General features: G+C 38.6%; 3 protein-coding genes and 1 long non-coding RNA gene across 7 annotated transcripts; 2 read left to right on the top strand and 2 right to left on the bottom strand.

The window, feature by feature from the left end:
- Nucleotides 1-950: 950 nt before the first annotated feature.
- LOC114478572 (grancalcin-like) lies at nt 951-7,554 on the bottom strand. The gene is made up of 8 exons (XM_028471737.1): nt 7,398-7,554; nt 5,065-5,385; nt 4,672-4,741; nt 3,737-3,780; nt 3,429-3,576; nt 2,071-2,184; nt 1,928-1,986; nt 951-1,851 (listed from the first exon to the last, which is right to left on the bottom strand). The coding sequence occupies exons 1-8, from the start codon at nt 7,419-7,421 to the stop codon at nt 1,825-1,827; spliced, it is 807 nt and encodes a 268-aa protein (XP_028327538.1). The 5' UTR covers nt 7,422-7,554; the 3' UTR covers nt 951-1,824.
- Nucleotides 7,555-8,411: 857 nt separating this feature from the next.
- On the top strand, nt 8,412-20,606 carry LOC114475806 (dipeptidyl peptidase 4-like). Of its 3 annotated transcripts, none has more exons than XM_028466936.1 (26): nt 8,412-8,539; nt 11,318-11,405; nt 11,674-11,766; nt 12,707-12,798; nt 12,897-12,971; nt 13,044-13,096; nt 13,176-13,248; nt 13,370-13,490; nt 13,842-13,996; nt 14,268-14,365; nt 14,464-14,593; nt 16,029-16,067; nt 16,157-16,255; nt 16,370-16,440; nt 16,772-16,825; nt 16,896-17,005; nt 17,094-17,141; nt 17,209-17,307; nt 18,345-18,414; nt 18,497-18,691; nt 18,835-18,889; nt 18,973-19,072; nt 19,152-19,210; nt 19,291-19,363; nt 20,178-20,251; nt 20,328-20,606. In XM_028466936.1, exons 1-26 carry the CDS (start codon nt 8,534-8,536, stop codon nt 20,418-20,420), a joined length of 2,223 nt encoding a protein of 740 aa, XP_028322737.1. In that variant the 5' UTR covers nt 8,412-8,533; the 3' UTR covers nt 20,421-20,606. The 3 variants fall into 3 exon arrangements, with proteins under 3 accessions (XP_028322737.1, XP_028322721.1, XP_028322729.1); XM_028466920.1 differs by having other exon boundaries at nt 8,413-8,539; nt 17,203-17,307; XM_028466928.1 differs by lacking the exon at nt 8,412-8,539 and adding an exon at nt 11,081-11,241 and having other exon boundaries at nt 17,203-17,307.
- On the bottom strand, nt 12,450-26,647 carry LOC114475852 (uncharacterized). Its single transcript, XR_003675511.1, has 4 exons — nt 26,565-26,647; nt 23,073-24,231; nt 22,912-22,997; nt 12,450-14,081 (listed from the first exon to the last, which is right to left on the bottom strand). It is a non-coding gene; the product is annotated as an uncharacterized LOC114475852 (long non-coding RNA).
- On the top strand, nt 22,783-25,390 carry LOC114475838 (glucagon-1-like). 2 transcript variants are annotated; one of them, XM_028466987.1, is made up of 6 exons: nt 22,783-23,019; nt 23,092-23,198; nt 24,102-24,254; nt 24,429-24,524; nt 24,856-24,993; nt 25,079-25,390. In XM_028466987.1, exons 2-6 carry the CDS (start codon nt 23,101-23,103, stop codon nt 25,101-25,103), a joined length of 510 nt encoding a protein of 169 aa, XP_028322788.1. In that variant the 5' UTR covers nt 22,783-23,019; nt 23,092-23,100; the 3' UTR covers nt 25,104-25,390. The 2 variants fall into 2 exon arrangements, with proteins under 2 accessions (XP_028322788.1, XP_028322780.1); XM_028466979.1 differs by having other exon boundaries at nt 24,429-24,545.
- Nucleotides 26,648-26,682: the final 35 nt, after the last annotated feature.

The following is a 26,682-nucleotide window of genomic DNA, read 5'->3' as shown; positions in this document are numbered from 1 at the left end:
TTTTATTTGTTAGGCTATACATTTCATTATCCACACATATTGTGCACTGATTTAGATAGAGATTATTTTTTATTATTAGGGTGATGCCAGTGTTTTACTTATCTATTTGTATCATTAAAGGACACATTTTAAATCATTCAGTTTCATTACATTTTCAAAAATCTCATTTAAGTAATTATGACTGATGAAGCATTCCTTATCAGATATATTCAGATACATTACTCGTGAACACCATTTATTTTTCTTTTCCTGTCTTTTACCGCCCTCTAGTGGCCACTCATTGTTCAAGAGGAAAAAAAGTTGTTAAAATTGCCTGAAATTGTCTTTTTTCTAAATGTAAATAGGTTAACATTTAGAAAAAATGCATTTGAAATGTGAAGTGCAAGTTATACTTCACGTGTCAATTCCAAATGAAATAAATACAGAACATTTTTGCCGTTTTTCATTGTTTCCGAGCAACCGTGTTTTACTACGATTACCGTCTTGAGATCATAAATGTTAAAAACAGTTTTAATAGGACAGGTTTATCAAAAACTGAATAACATGAAGGGAAATTAAATGCTATGTTAGACGAGGAATAAATAAGTGCAAGACTGGTGTTCGTTCCAAGGTGAATCCTATACTTTTTGGCCGATGTTATTTCAGAAAAAAAAATACAGAAAAGGTCTCTAAAATCCAAAATAATGAAAAGGGAAAAAAAATAACTACAAAAACTAAAATCAATTACAGTATCGACTTAAAAATCAAAGAATCATTTCTGTATCAGTAATTAATCCCTATATTTCCATACTCTGCCGACAAAATTATCATTATATGTAAAGTTTTAACTATGGATCAACCTAAGATAACTTAAGTAAGCCAGAACTCCATGATAATATTAGTAATTATATTGTATTTCTTTATTTCTTCATCAGGGACAATGCTCGTTAATTAAAAGAAACAGTAGGCAGTTAAATTGGCACTCTGAAATGTATATTTACAGACATGACAAAAAGCTGAAATATAGAAGATTGGCAGGAAAACACAAATCACACAAAAAATGTTTGATCAAAATCATTAATAACAGAGAAAGGAGGTTGTGAGTGTGAGGGGAAATTTAAAACAAATACATACTTATAAACCAGTGAATCATTTTGTATTTGGATGTAATTTTTTCCCTAACTGGAGTAGCTATATCCTACACCAGTGGTGCTCAAACACTGGGCTGCAAACCAGTCCCGGTCCATGGAGCATAAATTGTAGAAAAAAATATATTAAAATTCCTTCGTCTGCTTTGACACTCACCGTCACTCATGCACAAACCACATATCGATACTTCCTGTTTTTTAACGTGTACGTGTTTGTGACTGTGCGCAGGTGTTCCTGTGAAAGAGATGTGGGCGAAAAAGGAAGTAGTAACAATTTTTAAAAACAAAATTACCGAAATAAACATAAAAGTGAAATAATTTTTTTGTTTTCTTAAAAATCAACTCATTTATGGTGATTTGCTGTATTGGAGTGCATATTCAAAGTTCATTATGGCACATCTGGCCTTACTCTGCTTACTGTGAACATTCAAACACAGGCCACAAAGCCTTTGAGTTTATTCATCTAAAACATACAGTATATCAGGACTCTGCTTGTTAACTATAGCACATGTGTTATCAGTGGTGTTTTTATAGTAAAAATAGGCACATGGAAAAACAATACATATTGTGATACAGTCCCTTTGAGACATACGAGACTAAAGCTGGAGTGAACTTTGAAAGCAGTGGTTTCTGTCCATCAGTCTGGTATACTGGCCTGCTGTCCCGTCAGGCACTGTTGGAGGACGAGCGCTGGTGCTCAGATGGCCATGGTACACAGGATGAACTGTGAACGGGAGACAGACACACATGTTAATCATCTGCCTACATGTGGTCCTACACTGGGATGTTGGGGAACTTACGTCATCATACTGGAATGTGACACTCCCTTGGTGCATGGTGTCTCGCCTCTTGAAGTTTTCTGTCCCAGGAGAAGACAACAGGTCACCAGTGAGACAAAGAGAGACGATGCTTGGTTTGTCACGCAGACGATTAAAAGTCGTACCTGTCAGGGCGCGAAGTTTCACACAGCAGGCCACGTAGTCGTCAAAGTAGATTCTACCTCCTTTGTTGTAGCGCTTCATAATGGCGTTGAGCGCCGGAGGACTGATGCGGTAGCCTGTTAGAAAGAAGAAGAAAAATTATCCAAAAAAACTTACCAAAGCCATACTCCTTTAATGTGGGTGAAAACTTTCATAAAATACATCAACAGATTCTTCTGACAGGTTTAGTTCAGTTTAGTAGAATTTTACAAGTCCTGACAAAGTGAGCAGCTTTGATTCATGGACAAGTTACCATGGCAACAATGTATCTGGTTTTTTTTTGTTTTGTTTTTTAATCTTAGCCTGAACATAGCCATGATTTATAATTAAAGGTCCATGGAAAAAGGCCAAGTGATTACATCTCTTGTATGCACTTTAAAGGGAAACATTCTGGTAGTAAAAAAAACATGCTCATTCAGCACAATTCATTATGTTTTTAATCACAATTGTTCTTTTTCTCTCCGACTCTCTATAAAATCAGGCCCCATTACGACATGAAAATGTCTCGCATGCACGTTATGGGAGAATATTAAGCATTTATACAGTATTTTTCCACTGGAAAACAGTTGATTGAATGTCGAGAAAGTGTGAAAATTGGACAAACGTGTCTAATTCAACCCATAATCCCGTTCAAAATCTCTTGCTACATGTAAAGGTGAGACTAGTGCTAATCATGTTATCTTGTGATTGAAAATGAGCTTCATCAGAAGGCAGGTTCAGCAGATGGTGTATGAACTGAGTTGGTGATCATTTTAAATTTTGGGAGAAAATTTAGGCAAAATTGTAGAATTTACAACAATTTCGGGTTAAAAATGACTTGTGATATAGGCATGGGAAAAGAATTGTACCATTTAATTGCATATTTGGAGGAACTGGAATATCAACTACTTAATTAGTATTTGGTCATTGACACAATGACTCATGTTTTCGCTGTCATTTCTACTTTCTCCTGCGGGCCAAATTGGGAGCTTTAAATGGCCTGATTTGGCCCCCGGGCCTTGAGTTTGACACAGGTGACCTAAAGAATAAAATGTCAAATTATTAACAGTAGTTGACTCTATTCAGCATTTTTGCGATGATTTGGGGAAGTTTAACAGTCAGTGACGTCATCAAAACAGGAAAGAATGAGAGTACTCTGAGCTACTATGGCTGTGATTAACATATGGAATGAGGTACTTTCATTGATAAACTCATTGTTTTTGATGACTCATCTTCACAATAAAAACAAACACCAATAATGACAGCAAAGAGTGACTGAAGGTTTGTCATCAGTGAGTCATTCCAGGTCAATGTGTGACATTCTTCCATAGCATGGACTCACCCATCGCACTGATAGCCTGAGTCATCTCGTGGGGTTCAACGGTACCGCTGCGGTCCTGGTCGAACATCATGAAGTTCTGCTTCCATCCGCTCAGTGCCTGGAACAGTTCCTTAAACTCATTGAAACCCATTTTTCCAGTGAAGTCTCTCTGGTCGTGGCCTGGTTAAGGCTGTTTTTAAACTAGCAGCTGGTTTACCTGGTTCCACCATGAGACACACCTACTGTGCAAACAGCTCGAGACATTCAGGTGGAAAGTATCAGTGTACGCCGTGCTATGACGGACATTAGGATTGTGTGTGAGAGGATACGTCAAGCATTGCAATCATGATTCTGCACGTGTCCAGGCTGAAGGCTGAGGAGACGGAAACAGCACGAGTTAGAAAACAAAAAGGTGTGAACTAAAAATGCTATTAAAGTGTTTATTTTAAATCAGATCAGTATTTGATGCCTTTGCTGATGCACTAACTACCTTATGTCATTGTTTAGAGTTTTAAACACCAAATCCAGAATTATCCATGTTCATATACAATTCAGCTATGATTACAGTGACGGCATTTTTTCCCCAATTACAATTAAATTATGATTATTTTTTTTTTATCCCCTGAAAGTCAATTACAATTATGTTCTAAAGTGCAATTGATCACAATTAATGAGTTTTAAATAAACAATCTGTTATGATAATGAGTCAGTTTTATAAATATATTATACTCAACATTTTTCTTATCCATCAATTTGTTTTTCATCCAAAGTTTTGCAGTAAATGAAATGAAATTATAAATGACAGATTTGACAGAATTTTCATGCCAATTACAATTACAAAGTCAATTATCTAAATTGAATTACGATTCAATTAAGATTGCAACACCAGCAGATTGCTTAAAATTACAATTATAAGTACATCGTAATTGTAATTAATTGTCTTTTCTTTTTAATTTTTTGCCATATATAACACAAAGAGAGACAATTACAGAAAAAATGTTATAGACAATGTGTGTGTGATTTGATAATAATGATATTGTGCTATTAGAGGGTGAGGGGAGGAGACAATAACAAGTTAATAATAGTCAAATATGTGTGGGAAAGGAATTGTAATTCGTTATCAATTACGTGATTACAATTGTAATTGACTCCAACCCTGACCAAAACTTTTTGAAAAGAAAACCACCTCATTTAGACCTTCTGTTGTTATTGATATTATTGTCATTCAGTCTTTGTCTTTAGGAAATAAGGTTGGAAAACGTACGTGTGTAGCTGCCGCTGAAGCCGGATTGGGTCAGACATGTCTGAAGCTCCTGTGCATCCACCTCACCATCCTGACACACAGAACAAACGCATGCACACGTGTGAAGGGAAAGAAAAGTAAAACACGCAGGCAAAAGTAACAATTTTTTTTTAAAAAAAACACAATTTTTGGCTTCTTTAAAACATCAAAACATTGATGGATGTTGAGACTGATGCATCCATTCATCTGTTTTCTCCTGTTCATTCCTCGCGCTCCAGAAGGACACATACATGTTGGGACATGACGGCCACATTACGCTTCCTCAACCCCTTCAAACACAGCCTTTCTTACTGTTGTCAGGATGAGTGAAATACGATCATAAATGTGCAGTTTAAAGAGATTTGGACTTCTTACCTGGCCTGCTATCGCTGTGAAATAACTCCACATGGGGTCATTAGCAGCTGGTTGTTGGGCACCAAATGTGTTGGGATATGCTCCACCATATGGGGCATATCCTCCTGAAGAAGGGACACCTCCCATTGGTGCCCCACCCATTGGGGGACCTCCCATAGGTCCACCACCCATTGGCATACCCATTTGTCCAGGCATTGGTCCTCCAGGCATTGGTCCACCTGCCATGTGTCCACCTGCCATGTGTCCACCTGCCATGTGTCCTCCTGGCATTCCTTGTGGTGGCATGCCTGGAGCAGCCATACCTGGCATTGGAGCTCCATACTGTGGAAAAACAGAGCATACAAGAGATTTGGATATTATTACGTGATGGTGGATAAAAAAAAAAAAAATACTATGAATGGATGTTTTCCAAAACAATAAAATTATGGTCACCCTATTTACTCATTGGAAAAGTAAAGTAAATGCACACAATGACTCCAAAAACACACAAAATTTCATTTTAGATAATTAAGCATCACAGATTAACAAATTGATTAAAATGCATAAAGACAAAACATTATACAAAAAATGCACAAAACCATGACCAAAATGACAAAAAAATACAAAATTACTACAAAAACACACAAAATAATTCCAAGATGAGATAATATACTAAATGACAACAGAATACACAAAGGAACTAAACACCCAAAAAAGGAAACACCACAAGAAAATATACAAAGATGAGTTGTTATTCCAAACGCTGACATGAACTTTTATAATGTGGCCCTCGGAAAAGACCTTTTGTGGCCCCTGCTGTGATAATAGTTGCCCAAGTCTAGAGAAAAGAATGTTGCTGTTACAGGAAGGTTGATCATATTGTTCAATTTAATCTGATATAGGTTGTAAAACTCTTTCGGACCATGGGACGGTTGGTTTGAATCGGAATCAGTTACACTTTATTTACTTAAATTGACCATATCTGTCATATAATGTAATAAACTAAATTAAGTAAAAATAAAACACCTGGAACCCAATATGAGGAATGAAATCTTCAAAACACGAGCCAATATATGCCAGAATATACTGTAGATACCCTGTTAAAAAAAAATTGTACGTAATATTTTGGTGGATTTCTGACAGTTTTTTTTTTTCCAGAATACAAGAACTATGATTATTTTTGATGTAAATTGACACATTCTTTAAGTCCGTTTTTCTACTCTCACAAATGTATCCATGACAAGATGAAGGTGATTGTCTTTGGTGACAAGGAAAAGAGGACTGCTGTCAGCAAGTATCTTGAGTCTCGACCTTTAAAAGCTAAAAACCAAGTCAAAAACCTTGGTGTTCTGATTGACTCAGATCTGACATTCAGCATCAGATCAAATCTATCACAAAAACATCTTCTACCACCTAAAGAACATCTCCAGAGTGAAAGGTTTAATGACTCAGAAAGATGAGGAGAAACTGGTCCATGCTTTTATAGCCAGCAGACTGGACTATTGTAATGGTCTTCATCAAACATCTACAGCGGGTTCAGAACGCTGTAGCTCGGGTCTTAACCAGAACAAAGAGATCAGAACACTTCAGTCCAGTTTTAAAGTCTTTACACTGGCTCCCAGTCAGCCTCAGAATAGACTTTAAAGTTCTGCTGCTGGTGTATAAATGTGTGAATGGGTTTGGTCCAGAATACATCAGTGAGATGTTAGTCAGGTATGAACCCAGCAGGTCTCTCAGATCTATGGACACAGGTCAGATAGTGGAGCCCAGAGCTCACAGTAACCATGGTGATGCTGCTTTTAGTTGTTATGCTGCAAAGAAGTGGAACAAACTGCCAGCAGAGCTGAAGTCAGCATCACATGTGAACATTTTTAAATCAAAGTTAAAGGAACTTTTTTTTTCTCTACTGCGTATGATTGAGAGAGAGATTTTTTGGTCATGTTGTTGATGATTTTGAATGTTCTTATTGATTTTAAGCTGTTGAATGTTTTATCATGTAAAGCACATTGAGTTTCCTTGTGTCTGAGATGCGCTATACATATGTATATGCCTTGCCTATAGTTTAACTGCATTATGCTAGCTATTCCCGCTCATGCGGATTTGGAACATAATGTGCAGACATGAGTAAAAACGGGCTGTAAGTGTGGCAGAGGGCCTTTTTAAGTACAATAGGACTGACAATGTGTGTATTTAACGAGGTTAACAGGCTGTGAAGAGCAAACAGCCCTTTAGCAGATTCCGCTGTGTGAAGTTCAGCCTGATTAGCTCAGCTGTGACAACTCGGCGACGCGTTCAGGGAAACCCAGGAAAGCGCCAAGAAAAAAGTGTCCCAGCGAGTATGACGGCCTACTTACCCCTCCGTAACCCGGGTACGCCATGAGCCGAACCGAGTGAACTAAAACGTTTAGCGTGTTAACAAACTGGAAAAGTTGCTGCTTGTTCTCCACACGAATCGAACTTCCGACAATTTCTCAGTTACTGCGCAACATCCGGTCTGTGGAAACTGTAATGACTGACACCGCAGCTAACCAATGAGTGCACAGGGCGCAGCTCAAAGCCCGCCCCTTCGCCTCCAGTTTGTTTCAGTAGCTTGTCAGTCAATATTAATATTAAGAACAATAATCGTGATAATAATGAGGAATTAAATTTTTTTAATAAATAACATGTGGATAATAAATTTGGTTTGATAACAAAAGATTAAAAAAAAATGACGTTACAGTTTAGTTGTAAAGGCCGAACATTTTATACATCGTTTTATGTTTTTTCTAAAAGTAAATTACACTTGGGTGATGTAAAAAAAAAAAAAGATTAATACTCTGAATATTTCAATTAAATTCCTTATTTTGTTGTTTTGTTTTGTTGTTTGCTTTAGGGTTGTGTTTAACGTTTGTGCTGGATTGGCTCTGTCTGTACTACTTTTACCTTTTGGTGTATTGTAATTGTATGTATTGACTTGATAAAAAGATTTAAAAAAAAAAATAATAAATGGTAATATAAAGGACCAAAAAGAAGCAGAAAAGGAAGCGGAAGAAGAACCGTGCACGTCTTTGTAGTACCTTTACTCGCCAGTAGATGGTAGTGTAGTTACTTATTGTTTAAACAAATGGTCCAGTATTTAAAAATGTAAGAAAAACTTTATTTAAAAAAAAATAATAATAACTTGATCGTTTATTGTTTAAAAGTTGTTTTTGAAATATCAAAGAAAAGTACAGAAAAGTCAGTGAATACAAACAGGAATTGTAGTTGTAAAACTAGTTGACAAAACAAACAAGAGAAAAGCGTGAGTGGAAACCCTGAAGCACATAGACTGTGTGTAGGAGGACAAGAGAAAGTGTTTCCTCTTCTGTTACTGACTTGTGGTTTCAGCTGTAGTCTACTGGGTGTTTTGCACTCTTGTCATACGACACTCACATGATAAAGAACCACTGCTGCAGTCAGAAAAAGGACAATGTAACCATCAACTGTGCAGAGAGGACACACGCAGGCAGCTATGAAGGTAAATCAAACTATATAACTATGGCTGTTGCACCATACACAACCAATCAATACATTAGAAACTGTTTTTCTATGTTTTTGGGGGAATCGCAAGTAACTCACAGAAGATCATACATTTAACTTAATGGGAAAAAGATCACTGCCCAATAATGTAATGCAACATAACACAACATAATATAACATAACAACATAATTGCACAGCATACTAACATAACATATCAATTGCATAGCATAACATAAACTAGCATACCATCATTTTACAACATTTAACACAACATCCCATATTATACTATACCACAGCATAACACAAATGATAAATGAACTTCATTTATATAGTGCTTTATATGTCAGCTTATTCACCCAGTCACACACCAGTGGGACAAGATAATATCACTTTACACTGCATAACATAAAACAACAGAGCCAAAGATAAGATAGATAAGTTCTATGATATTAATATAGTTCTTTATTCTAATTCTTGACTTTCAACGGGGCAAATCCATTACATGGAGACTCACTTTGTCCATAAATTCATCCAAACAACAACCACCTCATACTATTGTTAAAGTAATATATTGAATCTTTTATGTGGTAAATGAAGCATACGCTGGTAACATATAACTCTTGGTGGATACCAGGGGTTCGAATTGTCACAACTGGCTTGAAGTCCTGACCTAACAAAGACGTCTGCAGGTTATTTATTTTAAGTTTCCAACATACAAACACGGGGCGAGAGTAAGAGAGCATGGGTTACATGGCTAACTTAAACCAGCCTCAGGTGTGTTACTGCTTCTAAAGCTCCTGCAAACACAGCAAAACACAAAGAGACTTGACAGAATGATCACAGAACGTTGCAATGAAGGCCCTGCTGTGGCGGGAGCAGAAAGTTAAGCATGTAACCTCGCTGCTGATTGGACGTCAGCAGAAAACTCACTCATCCCTCTCTAAATGCAGCAATTTCCGCAACTTTCCATAATCACGACTTCAAGAATGCCACTCCAGTGCAGACTGGGAGCCTAGTGGCTCAGCTTATCTCTCCTATCTGTTTAGCAAACACACAACGTCACCATCAGTACAGTCTGAAATTCCTCCCATAAGTGCATTGTTGTTGCTACATAAAAGCTAGTAAAAAAAAAAACTACACATTTAAACAAAACTGTATAAGGTTTTGAAGTAAAAAAAAAAAAAAAAAAGTTATATAAATTACTATAAAAAGAAACAAAGAGAACATCCATGAGGTGATTAAAAAGCGGCCAAATGATGGTTACCCTACATTGACACAGAGCTAGGTTATATATGTGCCCATATATAACCTAAAGGTATGGCTATGAGCTGAAAATGGCACCATTTCACTTACTAACTATTCACTCTTGCACTGTGGAGAACCATTCAAAGTGTCACGTAAATGTGGGCATCTGTGAAGTAACACTCTTCAAACAAGTGCTGCTGCATTAGGAAGGACATCCACCATCTATTTGTTTGCAGAGGATGTCCGCCGTGAGCGACACAAGTGCAAAATATGATGTGCGGTCCTCATAAAGGCTCAGCTTTGTGTTTGTTAAGCTTTTAACAGGATCTGACCTTTGCACTTCCTCTGTGTGCAGAGAGGGGAAAAACTGCCACAATCTGAGTTGGGCCACACGTTTGGATGATCATTTCACACGGTTTCTGCTCTTATCGGGCCTGCCGTACAAGTCAAATTCTGTCAAAATAATACTAGTTTTTCCAGTGCAATATTGCTATAATTGGCACAGTTTTCACCAACTTTAGGAAATTGAGGAATAATGGAAAATTAATGTTTGTGCAAATTCAAAGTTGTTATCAGTGGTATTTATAAAGGCCATTTGTAAGGTGCACACACACACACACACACTAGGGCGAGCCGTTTTAACACTCAATAAGTAACAGTACTTGTAATTGTAGGTATCTATAATTAATTTTAGACATAAGTCGACATATCCACAGTGTAATTTTAACTAGTTGCAATTTTAATTATTGATATCTACAATTCTATTCTGACTCGTCACAATGTTGATTGTAGATATCATTAATTAAATTCTCACGAGTGGAAACTGTCATTGTAGATATCTGAAGCTCCACTACAACTAGTCAAAATGTCCCATTGACTTCCATTCAAATTTATTACAGATATCTATAATGAAATTTTGACACGTTATTCCAAGTCGACATATCTTTTCCGACTAGTTGCAGATATCTACTATTCTATTTCCACTAGTCACAATGTTAATTGTTCATATCAACAATTGTTGATACATTACATATACTGTATAAATTGAATTATAGATATCTACAATTGTATTTTAGACATCTACAATATAACTGTAACTTGTGAAAATTAAATTCTTACTTTATTTGAGATATCTGCAATTCCTTTTATAACAAGTCACAAGTGAATTATAGTGGCTGATAACCTCCAGTATAAAGTCTGATAAATGCTCAGCTCTCAGTATGAATGGGGGTCAGTTTGTGGAGCAGAGCAGATCACACGTTCCCTTCATTCTGCTGAACTTTGCTCTTCTGAACATCGCCTGTCCCACCTTTGAAACTTGTGTGGTAACCGTGAACAGCGCAACAGACGCGCGACTCCACTTCTCAGCGCGGTGTGTTGATGCAACTTGCTGCGCCTCAGACAGACTTTTTTTTTCCCAGTTTTGTTGTTTTTGTCAACGCGTTGAAACGATGGTACGTGTGTGATCGGGAACACATTTGGTGACGTTGCTTTGTTCGCTGATTTTCTCTCGTCTGTTTGACACGTTAGGTTTCCATCGCCAAGCTACTGCTGGCAGTAGTTGGATTTGCAGTGGTCATCGTTCTCATTACTGTTCCCACGGTTATATTCCTGAAAGGTGCGTATTTTCCCCATTAATTTGGCGTTATATCCATTTTTACGCATGCGTAATTACGCACGACACGTACTCTTCCAAACATCTTCTCGTGGTTACCGTGGCTGTAACTTTAAAACAAGTTTGTCATCATAAATCTATGACAGAATTTCCATTACTCCATGGTGACGTAAACCCCGCCCCTCCCCGCGCGCGAGCACACACGCACGCACCCTCTAATGATCTGTTTTTGTGCTATATCTGTGCCATGTGACCTCACCGTGTGTTTCAGAGGATGCACAGGTGGAAAGGAGGAGTTTCACCCTGCAGGATGCCTTCAACAGCTCAATGAAACCCAAGTCCTACAATATGAGGTGGATCTCAGGTGGGAGACGCCCCTACACCAAGTTGTTTCTCAGTTATAAATATGTCAGTGTGTTCAATAATCTACACTAAAGAGTTACAGTACTAATTCACTCATAAATTGTCCCCCTTGGGTGTGTGTGTTTCTGTCTGTCTATGCTCATGCTTGAGTGTAAACCTTTAAAAAATTGACTAATATGTAAAGTTAGAGTTTATTGTTGGATGTATTTTCACAGCAATAATTTATCATTGCTTCTCTTTTCTCACCAAATCTAAAACATTTAAGAAATAAGAACTACAAAATAACTGTATCACAGAAGACACCGCCAAATAATAAAGACAATTCTCCAATGAAGTTCCAAGTAGAGTTAATTTTAAAATGTTTAAAAATATCCCCTGGTCTGTAATTTAATTCTAACACTTTCCTAGACAGACTGCCCTAAGCAGGACAGATACCATCGTACACTGATAGCATTCCCCAAGGCCTCTGCCTGAGGAGGCTTCGCTCTGTTTTGACTACCGCTATCAGCAACATATATAACCCTGAGAGCACTAAACAATAGCAGACTCACTGAGGCACACACAGTGAAAGCTGATTTACCTCAGAATCTCAGACTGATCTTTTACCCCAAAACCCTTTGACCAAACAAGCCCTTTTTGTCCGCATCTGACCAGCAACCCTAAAGGTTGACTCCGTTTCATTCATCCAAACTGCAACAACTAGGGCTGGGCAATATATCTAAATTCAAGATATATCTAGTTTTCTATTTTGGCGATATATAAAATTACAATATTGCCTATATCGATTTATATTTATATATACGTATCTGATGACTTGGACCTTTTTCTCTCTTTTGACTTTGATTCATTTGAATTTCGTCTGACCTTATGACTTCATTGTGTTGGTCTCTATGTGCTGTTGTCATGACACCGTCTCCTCTGCTTTAACATTTCCATTTCAGATCATGAGTACCTGCACTTGTCCGACGGCTCTGTCTTTCTCCACGATCTGCACAAAAACCAAACCTCAGAGTTTCTTAACGAAGACACGTTTGTAAGCGCTTAACTTTTTGTGCACGCTTAGCCGTGCTAACTTCTCTGTCGTCTGCTTGGTGCTCCTGAAGCTATCGTGTGTCTCTGCTCTGATCACAGGATGAAAAAGGGGCTTATGATTACAAGCTGTCTGCTGATCGTAAATACGCTGCCTTCCTTAGCGACTATGTCAAGGTAAGTGACTTGGAAGACAAGAGATGATGTGAAAGCCTTGTGTACAGTAACTCACCTTATTCATCTGAATAGTTGTGGAGACACTCATTTACAGCAACGTACTCGCTGTATGACATCGGAGCCCGGTAAGTGTAATACAGATGGAAGTAAGGAGGTTTTGGTGCAGTTTGACAAACATTAAAGCTTGACACAAATCTTTTTCAGCACATTCATCAACACGTCTGACATCCCTGATCAAGTGCAGTACTTTGCCTGGGCACCGGAGGGGAACAAAATGGTGAGTCAGAGACTGGCGAACTATCAAGTAGCTGAAGGGTGACACCTCTGCTTTGATGTTTGATACAGATGTTCAGCAAAATGTGAAGCTTGTGCTATAGCGTTAATGTTTATACTTCCAGGCCTACGTTTGGAGGAACAACGTGTACGTAAAGAACGGCCCTACTTCTCCGTCCGTGCAAGTCACTTTCAACGGGCGGGACAATCAGATTCTCAATGGACACCCAGACTGGGTGTATGAGGGTAAGTGGGTTGTGCTCTCTTTCCTTCAGTTGTCAGTCGATCTTGTCCATTTTGTTGTTTATTCCCCTTAAAAATGAATCAGGCTGTAAAAGGAACATTTAATCTTGGAAGATTCTTTCTTCCTTATGCAACCCCAACGCCCTCCAGATGTGGTTCAGCTGATAGCATTACATTCCTTTTCCAGCATGACACAATAACTCATTCAAACAGCGTTTTAAGGCCAGTGATGAATTGGCAAATGTGACTCATGTGCAACCCTGAGCCAAATTCACGCGTATTATCAAATATTAATGCTGGCACATCTTTTTCTGAGATTCTCCTTAAGAAGGCTGTTTTTTTTTACCTTTCCAGAGGAGATGTTCTCATCCAATCAGGGCCTTTGGTGGTCACCGGGAGGAAGGTTTGTAGCGTACGCTGAGTTCAATGACACTGATGTCCACAATATAGAGTACTCCTGGTATGGCGACGACCAGTATCCGAGCACCATCTCCATTCCTTATCCAAAGGTGGGTCTCCACTTTACCAAACCTTTTTTTGCAGTACTCAGCCTGGTGGTTGTACAGCTCATAATGACTCACTGAAATCTGTTTTCTGTGGAAACAAAAACAGCAACAGCTTTCTCGCATTTGTCATCATGTCAAAAAACTTACTAAATATCTTTGCTATTGGTGCAAGGGTTGCAAACATCTAGTTTAGTTTTTTTCTGAAGGAAACCCCATTTCTCTTGGAAAAAGGATTTCCATCCGGATCATTCATGGCATTATTCTGTTGTTGCAGCCGGGTACCCCCAATCCAATTGTGAAGCTGTTCGTCGTCGACTCAGACAACACCACGCATGTTGATGAAGTTGTTGTTCCAGCCATATTCGGATCAGTGTAAAGTGTCCTCATTATAGAACTCCAAACTAAATTTTAGGGAAGGCACGACAATAACTTAATGTCGGTTAAATGTTTTTTTCCGTTGTTTGCCTTAGTGATCATTACTTGGCTTCTGTTACTTGGGCCACCGATAATCGTCTGGCTGTCCAGTGGCTGAAGAGACTACAAAACCATCTCGTTCTTCAAATATACAACTTCACAGACTCTGGCTGGGTGACTGCAGAGGTAAGACTTTAGTCCCTCCTACAGGAAGTAGGTTTCATCTCGCTTTGATTGGAAATACTGATAAACAGAATACATTTAAATAAGTACTTACAATATTTATTTATTTTTTTTTTCAATAATTACCACCATCTTGACTTTTCCAGTGTGGTCCAGTTTGCATTGAAATTTCTCCATATTTATCAGAGTTAATAATAGTCAGCCAACCTAGCAAAATAATTTAAAATATTAACATTCTTTGTGACAGTCGTGAAAAGTTCAAACTACAGAAAGCACTATCTAGTTATGTCGGGCCAACAGACTTAGCAGGAAGTTAAAGTACGGTGGCTGGGAAGTGTCAGGTGAATGCATTTTCAGAAATGAACACAAACGGTTCACAACATGAATGCCAACGGGCCGCAACGGAAGTGTTTACGACAGAGCGGTATTACAGACAGACACGTTTCTGATGGATAATGTTAATGAGGAAGGAAGGAGGGTAAACAGTTTTTCGATAATGATTGAATTTGAAGGAGTAGTTCCAGTATTGATAGGATATACGAGTTACCATGTCCACCACGACCGTGGGCGAGCGTGGCTCAGGTGATAGAGGGTCGTCTTCTGATCGAGAGGTTGGGGGTTCGATCCCAGTACCTGACTATGTGTCGAAGTGTCCTTGGGCAAGACACTGAACCCTAAGTTGCTCCCAGTGGTCGACTAGCGCCTTGCATGGCAGTCCTGTCCCACTGGTGTGTGAATGTGAGAGTGATTGGGTGAATGAGCTGATATGTAAAGCGCTTTGGGACTGCTTCAGTGTGGTGATAAGGCGCTATATAAATCTAGTCCATTTACCATTTACCCATCGGCTCATGAGTAAGACAAACTAAGAGGACCAATCTAACTTGAAATTACAAAATAAAAATGCCTAAAAAATTCATGCTGTGGCTTTTTTGCATTTGTGTTGAGAACCGTTTGTGTTAGTTTCTGTAAATGCATTCGCCTGACACTTCCCAGCCACTGTATTAAAGTATATTTATTGTACATTTTGAACAGGAATCAGAGAAAATACAAAGAGTAACACGTGAGGACAACATGATATGCGAACACCGATTGGCGGAATGTTCCAAAATGGCCTCGCCTACAAAAGGGATAATATTTGAAGGCTAAAAGTTAACATAAATTACTCCAAAGAAATTTTTACCCAAAGTAGTAACAACGTTTTGTCTTTCAGCTTTGGACCGATCATGTAAAGTGCATTCATGTGATAGGCATTTGATGTAACCAACATTTTTACACTCTGTTAGGGAGAAATTCACTAGATTTGCTCCTAGTTCAGCCCAGTGGCCTTGACTTTTAGTTCTTTGAGGGTTCAGAGTCACTGAGCTGATAAAGCTGTTGTATTGTTGTTATAAAATGAAGCTTAGTGCTGCTATAGACACACCTTTAATCCTTTTTACAGCATCAGGAGGTGAAGAGCAGCAGTGGCTGGATTGGACGGGTACGTTCAGTGCGCTGATAAGATAAAGGAGGAATCACGCTGCTGTGACACGGACATAATTCAGTGACTATAACCTTTCCTCCTTTCAGTTTTCTCCCTCAGAACCAGTGTTTACCTCAGATGCCAACAGTTATTACCTCCTCATGAGCGACACCAACCAGTACAAGCACATCCATCATGTGTCAGAGGTGCTGTTTTATAGACAGAAGCTAAACTCTTTGTTTTTGCATGTTTCCAATGAATAATGATTATTACATTGTGGCTTGATTCACACTCATCGTTGGTTTGGTCCATTCATGCAGGGCACTCCTAAGGCCATCACATCTGGAGAATGGGAAGTCATTAACATTGTGAAAGTCACTGCAGACAGTGTGTAAGTATGAGTTACCTGCTGCTTCCGCAGGAAACATCCCAGTTACAGTACATCGTCGTGAAAAAACCTTTTTAAAAGAAAGAGAAAATTGTTTGCATTTATGATACTGATCTTTGAGGCCCTCTAGTGGCTAACAATACAACGTCATGTCATAGAAGTGGATAGAACTGTGCTAAAATGTTTTTCGTGGTGTAGAGGCTAGGGCTTAGGTGTTTGACTGGAAGATTTATTAAGGTATTACCCCTCATTTACTTGTGAATAATGTGCTTAAAAATGCTGAAAATGTGAAGCAAACACAAATACACTCCTAATAGTTTGGAATACCCCTCAGATATTTTTCAAGTAACCAAGACGGTGGAAGGCCAGGGGGGAGAAATATCTACAGGTTGGTGTCCTCGCTATAGTTGATTTTCAGGACTAGGTGTCATTAGTGAAACCTTTCTTAATTGTGTCAGGTGGACCGGACAAAAGATCACATGTCTGACTTGTGGTCTGGGTGACAACTGTCAGTATAACTCTGCTTACTTCAGCCACAATGCCTCCTTCTATCGGCTGAGCTGCAGCGGTCAGTCCCGCTCTTTCTACATACAGTATGTGCTGCTCACGAATGAAGAAAACCACTGAAATCAAACCCTGACCTTTTACCTCTACAGGTCCTGGTGTCCCTCGACATGTTGTAATGGACAACAGAAACAACATAGGTCAGAGGCCTGAGCTTGAGTCTGTATGGGGGGAAAAAACTGATCTCTTACTTTGATTCAGGTGTAGAAGTCGGAATTGGAGAGGATAACAAGGCCTTTGTTGACTTGATATCTGACATTGAAATGCCCACCATGACTCGAGGGACCATTACGGTAGCTGGTTACAGTGAGTAACTCATTCTTATCATTAGATTTCTTTAAAGATATGCACACAAACAATAATACAATCCTCTATTTCATGAATTAGACTGTGCAGGTTGAGTATTACACCAACAATGTTACGTGTGACGGGTATAGCGCGGTTTTGTCCCAGGGATTAACTGGGTTTCGATTACGGATTTTCGCAAAATAAAGCGATGTTTCTAAATGTCGACAAAGTATAATTGCACTTTGAACATGTTTCCATTGAACATTGTTTTGGGCAAGAGCCTCGCAACTCCCTTGAAATCTCATCCCGCCAGACTTCGCTGCAGGAAGACGGACACCAAGAACCTCCTTATAATATTCCATATTCTTTGTTTCATTTTTAAGTATAATTCTAAGAAATGTCTCGGTCTCCTCTTCTGTTTACATGTACCGCGCCATGTTTTCTCGGAGAGAATTGGTCATGTGACCAGGTACCTCACGTCACGTTCTGTAATGTGTATTTGTGGAAAAAATGTTTCCATAGCGCTTTTGCAACACATTTCAATATCAAAATGTCTGAAACGACCTCCTCATGAAAGCGTAAAAACTACTTTGCGATATTTGAGTGTATTTTCAAAATTCCGGTGTTTCCATTACCAGTTTTTAATGCGCAATATTGATTTTGTGCATTTCCAAGGGTTATGGAAACGCAGCTAGTGTCTCTTGAACGTTCTTGCTGTAAACAAGTTTGTTGGCACTCAAAACTCCAATAACTTCACTTGAAAAACAGACCTAAAGTTAGCTCTGTTAGCCGCTCACTGCTAGCTCATGACATGCCATTACAGGGCTGCTCTGAAAGGGGTACCCCCAGAGCCCATTTGTGCTGATAGACCATAGACGTCATTGAACGCATTCACATGGTTCTACAGGGTGAACGTTGCAACCCAAATATCGCAAGATTCTGCTGTCTTGGATGACCAGCAGGTCCTCCTGGTCACAACTAACATTGTTGGTATGATACTTGACAGTATCATAAACGGAAGTTCATGAACTCATTATTGTTTCTTGTTTTGGTAGAACTCTGGTACCAGATGTTGTTGCCTGCAGGTTTTGACAAATCCAAGAAGTATCCCTTACTAATCGATGTGTAAGAACTCAGTCCCGAAACCAATCACGTAACAATGCTTTAAGTAAAGGATGGCCACACACTCATTCCACCCACCTTCCAGGTATGCAGGTCCATGCAGCCAGCAGGTTGACTACTCCTACAGCGTGGGCTGGTCCACGTATCTGGCGAGCACTGAGAAAATCATTGTGGCCAGTTTTGACGGCAGAGGAAGCGGTTACCAGGGAGACAAGTTAATGCATGAACTCTACAAACGTCTGGGAACCTATGAGGTGGAAGATCAAATAGCAGCCGCAAGGTGAGGAAAGCAATAAGCAGGGCAAACATAGTGAGTGAGTGAGTGAGTGAATCACAATCAAATAGACCACAGATTGCCTCTAAGAGCCTGCTTTACCAGTGTATGTTATAAACTTGAAACTTGTTTTTTTTTTCTTCTTTAAGGGAATTTATCAAATTTGGCTACATTGACAAAGATAGAGTTGCGATATGGGGATGGGTGAGTGTTGACTTCACTACACTTTATACTTATACAAATGTGCATCCAATGAATCCATTAATTCTCATGCTCCACCTCCCCAGTCTTATGGTGGGTATGTGACATCAATGGCTTTGGGCACTGCCAAGGGCGTTTTTAAGTGTGGAATGGCAGTGGCACCAGTATCCAAATGGACCTATTATGGTATTTCTACATCTTTATTGCCACTTCCTTTTAGTTTTTAAGAAATAAAAGTCTTTAATTACCCCCCTGCTCTCCTCAGATTCCATTTACACCGAGCGCTACATGCAGCAGCCCTCAGAAAATCCAGAGTTCTACGCTGTAAGAGAATTTCTTCCCGCTGTTCGATAAACATTTACTTGCCGTTTCTATTCATCTACCCATTCTCTGGTTGCTTACAGAGTACAACTGTGACTGCACTGGCCAAAAATTTCCACTCCGTGAAATATCTCTTGATTCATGGAACAGCAGATGGTAAGTCATGCAGAAAATCGTTTTTTAGTAGTGAAAAGGCCTTAATGATAAATGGGCAAAAACAGATACATGTAACTGATTTATATGCACTTTAATTAGTGAAAAAGTATTCCCAAAGAGCGTTACAATAACAGCCAGATTCAGCCATTCACACACCAATGGTAAAGCTGCCATGCTACACTTGTGGAGGTCGCTATGTTTGACAAACTATGAGTTAGTGCTTTCTCAAGGAAGTGCTCCAGTCACCAAAATACAACTGGTTTTATGAGGTTAAAGACATTCAATAGTTCCCATGGTACCGTAGACATTCCTGTTTTATGTTCCTTGCTCCGCCCACCCTGTGTCTTTTTTCGAATAACATCATATCAAAAAAAAAAAACCCAATGTGGGATTAATAAAGATACTCTATTCTAAAATATATTGAAATGCTATTTCACTATAGAGTACACCTGACATGACAAGAACATGATATACAAATGTTGATTGGCTAAAATCTCCTCAATGGCGACGCCCACATACAAAGTAATAATATTACTTACGCAAATTAGCAGTCAGTGCATTCATGTGATGGGTTGCTTACCGCTTTAATGTGTTAATTATTTGAAAATATATAATGCATATATCGGTATCAGTTAATTTCAGAAATTAATTGTTAAACGATATCTATAGAAAGCTAATATCGAACATCTCCAGAACAATCTCCGGCCTCCTCCTCCACTTTCACTCTGCATTACATTGTTGCATTGGCTAGTTTAGCATCAGTGCAAACAGTTTAAATAATGGGTTATGAACCAGTTTCCTGTGTTTTTCCCAGACAACGTTCACTTCCAGCAGGCAGCGGAGATATCTGAAGCTCTGGTGGAAGAGCAGGTGGACTTTGAAGCGATGGTGAGCCTTATGAAAATCTAAAGTCTTTCGAAGTGTAACAAAGTTTTCCTAAATTCGTTTTATCTTCTGCTTTCAGTGGTACACAGACAAAGATCATGGGCTCAGCGGCTCAGCAAATCATCACGTCTACACCCACATGAGTCACTTTTTACTTCGATGCTTTGAATAAAGGCAGCTGTAAATTAAAAGCGTTTATTTACATTAAATGATTAAATGAACTGATGTTGTGTTGCTGTGATGACACCATTGGAATTGCACTGTTAATTAAGAAAATGTAAAAAATAATAACTTTGTAATTACATTTGTATTTTTCTTTGTGGTGTAAGATCAACGTAATAAATAAGATGTGGAAAAACCTGCTTTGATTGTGTTTACATGTTCCACTGTGTTAAAACATGCATTAAAAACAACAAATGTTTTTTTGGCTTTATTTAAAATTATTATTACATTAAATATAATGTAAATGAATAAATAATCAAGTGATGATAGTGATTTTATTCAGATGTAGAATACGTATACTCATTCTCTCCCATCAATAACAGTGGAATACTATGGGAGAACATGCAAACTCCACACAGATAATCCTAAATCCAACCTGAAGTGAAATAATAGGGATTTCTTGTTGTGAGAAAGAATTGGTAACAATCACAACCTGATATCTGTGGGTTGTATTTGTATATAAGTATCATTCCGTTGTTAAGTTTTCTAGGTGTATAATTGTTTTAGGTCCAGGTGGGGCTCTTTTTAAGTTTACATTTCAGTTCCTGGTTTATTTTGGGGTTACTCTGTTTCTAGTTCTAGTACTTTCTTACATATTGTAACCAGTGACGTGCCGTCAGGGTAGGCAGGGTAGGCAGTGCCTACCCAAGGGTGAATTGATATTTTGATTATTTGTTTTAATTATAATATAATTAGAAATTATTTATTTTTCCATCTCCAATAGCCTACAGTACCTATAAGTTTGAAAGTGTCCGCATTTTGTGCGTTTCATAGCCCAAATTACTAAACAGCGCTACTTCCTGGAACAGCTGCACAGTCTTTTTTTTCTCACTCCGCTGTAAGGCAGAGGGAGGCCACGCCGCCTCCCAAAGGCACGTTGCTCCTCGGCCTCCGTCCACATTGCGTGTTTTTACGTGTTTGCGCATGCACAGTCAGGTCCCCAAGATGACAACCATTTACGTCCAAAGGCAGCTCTCTATGCTATGCTAAATGCTATACGTAAGTTCACAGTACATTAGTGAATAGATGCCACGTGATCGCTGCTGCTATGTTCTCTAGCTAGTGGGCGGGATAACACTACAGGCAGGATGACAGCGCCAGAGATGATAGAGAAGGAACAACGGCAGCTTTTAAAAGACGGAGACCAACACCTGAGCGACCAGACGTTCAGCAAACGTAAGGTCAGTAAATGTTTCAAACTTTCTACAGTGAATGGAACAAAAGGAAGGATTGGCTTTGTGGATGCTCCTCACTGAGGCTGTTCTGAGTTGTTGTTGTTGTCCTTTTCTCTGTGTTACTGTGTTTCCAATACAAACAACGGATGCGCTGCCGTGTCATGAGATATATCTGGTTGGGAGAGTATGGAGGCTATATCAAATAATTGTTCATGTTTCTTCAATGGTGTTTTACGATGTTGATTTTGTTAGATGGCTAAATGCTTGTTCATGTGGATCTTGTTGGGTTTTTTCTTTCTTATTATGAATTTATATTTTGATAAGCGCATTGAGATGACTGTTGTAAATTGCTTTATACAAATAAAATTGATTTGAATTGAATTAACACTTGACAGCAGAAACATGAAATTGTCATTGGTGGTCTCGATTTGCAACGTGCCTACTGAACATTAGTGGTCACGGCACGTCACTGATTGTAACCCCTGTCCTGTTATGGTGTAAGTGCAGCGAGATTGAGTACATCCTGTTTCCACTCAGGCGTTTGTCGTTCCCTGATTACTCTCACTATTTAAGGTGTGATTGAACACTGTGTATATGCTGGTCATTGATATCGTGTGTCTTCTTTTCTTGTGTTCCTTGACCTTATATTCCCCTCATATTCCCTAAGTCTTAATAGACTTTGTTTTGTACTTGATTAAAATAAAAATGTGAATCTGAAATAGTTTGATCACAGTTTGGAAAATCAATTTTTCCTCTCTGGAAGTGTAAAAATTGCAGGTATTTGCGTTGACGACCCCGAGGATAGACGAACAACACTTTTGGAACTTTATGAATATGTATATCTTGGATGTTTAATTTGTTGCCTGTTATTCAAAAAATGAAAGGTAGGGACCAACTTTACACATCCATATAAGCTAATCTAATTATTAGCTTATTGCATTGTTGAGTTACTACTGTAAAACATCTATGTTAATCTGTGCTTTCGACAACCAAATGTAATAAATGAGTAATATCCCCAGTGTTTGACTATTGATTGGAAAAGATCTACAAACACTGACTCACTCTTCCCATCATAATGACACAGTAGCACAATAAAGCGAGTGCCCAACAGGAAGAGTTGCACTTGTTTGACTTTGACACCTAAGTACCCACTGGCATCACGCACGAACAGCTTTCCTCTTCTTTCATTTAACTCTGTGCTGATGCTGCGAGCCCTTTGTGTCTAATGGGTTGAGAGTAACATGTGGAGTGGTAAAAGTGACCCACCTGAGCAGCTCCGAGCTCCTCTTTGGATATAAAAGGCTGCAGGGGGAGAAGTGTCGACCAGACATCAGCAGCAACGATCAGAGGAACTGTCAACAGCAGAAAATACAGGTGGGTTAGGTTTTTTTTTTTTCTTTCTATCTGTGTGATGTATGAACACTCACTCGTGTGTGTCCATCACAGGGTACAATCATGAGAAGCATCATTTCCATTGCTGGCATCTTTCTGGTCCTTTGCTTGGTTAGAAGCAGCTTACAGGTTCCTCTGCATGGAGCTGAGGACAACTCAAGGTACAAACTACAAATTATCAACATTACTTTAGTCTGGAGTCAAATCTCTGGAAAACCAAGTGACGTTTACTTTAAATCCTTGACATTTGTCAAATATTGAAGAATACATGCTTCCTATTTGTATCTATTGCTCATTTAAGATGTGAATTTATGAATTAAGAGGTCTTTGAGGGTAGAATTATTATATAAATTATCTAAAGTTTTTTCTTCTTTTCAGCTTTGAAAAAAGCAATAATCAGAGTACTGAGAGAGTTCAAACCTCTGCCAAGCCCCAAATATCCTCTTGGACAAATAGTGGCAGTGTTCTGGTTCAGTCATGGGGTACCATGATCATGGACACTTTAAAGGCTAGTTAGGAATTTCTATCCATCATTAATAACAATACAGGTGGTCAAAAAGTATGGGTACTTCCATTTTTTCGGAAAATTGCAATGAAATTCGCAATCTGGATCCAACTTGGATGAAACTCTGTGGGATAATTGAGGTCCCAACTCGACACAACAGAGTCAAGTTTAGCACTGATCAGTTAATTACGAATTCATGAAATTTGACCAATGAAGACATAGAGGTTTTTCTTTTCTTTTTTTCCCAAACTGATCCAGAATCAGTTTATTGATCCAGATCCCTACCAAAAGTTAATGGAATCGTCATGGCCTAAGGGTTTATCTTTGGTTAAAATGTTGTCAAAATCGGCAAAGTGCTTATGCCATCATCATGCTAACAGACAAAGAAACAAACACTGGTAAAAAAAACTAATAATGGATTATTATTATTATTATATGCAGTGCGTTTTGAAGTTTTTTGTTGTTGTGCTCCTGATATTTCTGGTTATCTAATGTAGTTTTATTGGGTCGATTAAAAAACGTTTGTTTGATACAAAGAAAAACCGCTTTCTGTTTGCAGTTATGAGGCAGACGACACCTCAGCTGAGTCCAGGGAGTTCTCCAACATGAAGAGACACTCAGAAGGAACCTTTTCCAACGACGACAGCAAATACCTGGAGGACAGGAAGGCACAGGACTTTGTCCAGTGGCTGATGAACAACAAGAGGAGCGGGTCAGTAAAGGAACAAGTTTCAAAGAGACAAATGTGACACTTTCAGCTTTAAAATTCAGAACTGGCAGCCTACAAAATCGAGTTGAACAAGCCTGGCAGACTGACTTTGAGAGAAATGTTTAGAACCTATAAAAGCTTGTGGTTTCGTGATGATTGTGAAACCTTGTGTTTCAGCCATGCAGAGAAGCGCCATGCTGACGGAACCTTCACCAGCGACGTCAGCTCCTATCTCACGGACCAGGCCATCAAAGACTTTATCGCTAATCTCAAGTCAGGCCAAGTCCGGAGAGCGTAGGCTAGCCCATCCTCCTCTTCCTCTTCCTGCTCCTAAAGCTGCCTGCCTGTGTCTGACTCCACCATGATGACGGCGAGACGGCCATCTCGAGCGAATCACTTTGATTTCTTCCTTCTGTTTGCTGCCCTTGCCCCTTTTATGTTCCTTTGTGGTTGAAATAAATCACCTAAACTTTCTCTCCTGTGTTGATTTCTGTCGCCAAACTCCACGATCCAATCAATTGTGTGAAAAAAACACAGGAAATGATTGTGGGGTCTCCATGTGAGGCCAGTGGGGGGGTCACTCACAATGTGTGCCTGTGTACAGATCAGACGAGGACGCGAGGGCTGAAGGGAAAAGGCACGTGGACGGGAGCTTCACCAGCGATGTGAACAAGGTGCTGGACTCCATGGCAGCCAAGGAGTACCTACTGTGGGTCATGACCTCCAAACCCTCAGGGCAAAGGTAACAGCTTAACAAACGGTAACAAACAATCTATTTATTAAGCTAAACACGTGACGCTGTTGATTGTGATTTTCTTCTTCTGCAGTCAGAAAACACAACACAACCAGTGAGGGTCACCCTGCGCTGTAAGCCATACACACAAGGAAGTGGAAGCCATATGGATACCTTATCAATGTTTACTTTATTGTTGTGAATGTTAATGCAAAGACACGGCAGGATATTTGCAGACTTTATGGTGCACTATAAAATAATTTAAATTCAGGGCATTGTTTTTTTCTACAAATTTAATTTATTTTCTATATTTTTAAGGCAAAAAACAAGAACACGTTGTCCTGTCTCGTAGTTTAGTCATTGGTTAAGTTTTCTGTTCTGCAAGAATAAATGCTTTTTCATTCAATGCGTCCTTGTATGACTGACTACAATATCCAGATCGACTTCGGTGAAATATATTGCTATAATATTAATATAATACAATATTTCAGGGTGCACACATTGGCTATTTGCAGGCCAATTCTTACAGAATCAGGATTGTGCAGTCAAGGGAGGCAGAGTCTCATCATTAAGAGAGAAAAAAAAATACGATATAAATTAAACATTATAATTTGACTACTAATCTATTTTTTTCCACATAATATTGACATTCTTAGCCGCTAAATATTATTCGTGAATCAACGCTGTATGTTGCTAATGTTTTTTTGTTCTTTTTTTAAAACTTTGGTTATCTATTTCCATAATCTAGTTCAGGCGTGGGCCACTGGGGACCCTAATTGTGCGTGGCCCCCAATGTAAACACATTAAATCATCAAAACATACACAAAACTGCAAGACAAAAAAAAAAAAAAAAAGTATGAAAAATGACAATTAAAATAATGCAAAACACTATTAAGACGATAAAAAAAAAATATATATATAAAAAAAACAGAAAAATATTCAAATGATAACAATAATGACTTATAACACACCCCTGATGTACATATTACATAAAATCACACCCAAGGTAATCAAAGAATGTGCGCTTACCATGTGATCTTAAAACTACGTTTATAAGCCTTATTTTATCCAATATAAATGGAATTAATAAATACTTGATTAAACTCCTGCTTCCAATAACCAATAAAGCTTGACTGGATTTTCTCAAAATAAATTAAAAAAGCATTATTTGGAGTTTCTTGAAGTGAATTTAGTCTTTTATTATTTTTTCATGTAATCAACCTGTCAAATGTATATATATATATATATATATATAAATAAATTTACGACCCTGGTTTTCATTTATTGTATGAATTTATTGAATGTATTATACTGTATGTTGTTTTTTTTTTTAGTTTAGTTTTTAGTTCTTACTTGACATCAAAATTTAAAGAAAAAAGGATCCGCTTCTTGAAACATGCGTTTCATCTCACCTAGAGCTGGAGATCATCTGCGTATAAAGTTATTGTCTTTAATACATGCTTGCACCTACCCACACCTCCCCCCAAAAATAAAAAATAATCATACAGAAATGATAGGTATTTAATTGTAAGTGAAGTTAAGTCCTTAACCCATCAAATGTTGAATATAGAGGCACGTACCATTACAGCAGAGCAGAGAAGTGAAACTTAAGCACGCCTCAAACGCCCAAACGCTGCTTCCCACTAGCTGACCTCTGACCTCCCTGTGGACAAGTAGAGGCAAAATAAATCACCACAT

This window comes from Gouania willdenowi, chromosome 2 (assembly GCF_900634775.1).
Source record: "Gouania willdenowi chromosome 2, fGouWil2.1, whole genome shotgun sequence".
In the NCBI taxonomy this organism is placed as follows: Eukaryota; Metazoa; Chordata; class Actinopteri; order Blenniiformes; family Gobiesocidae; genus Gouania; species Gouania willdenowi.
Note: the sequence above shows the minus strand (reverse complement) of the source record. Positions and strands in the feature narration are given on the sequence as shown.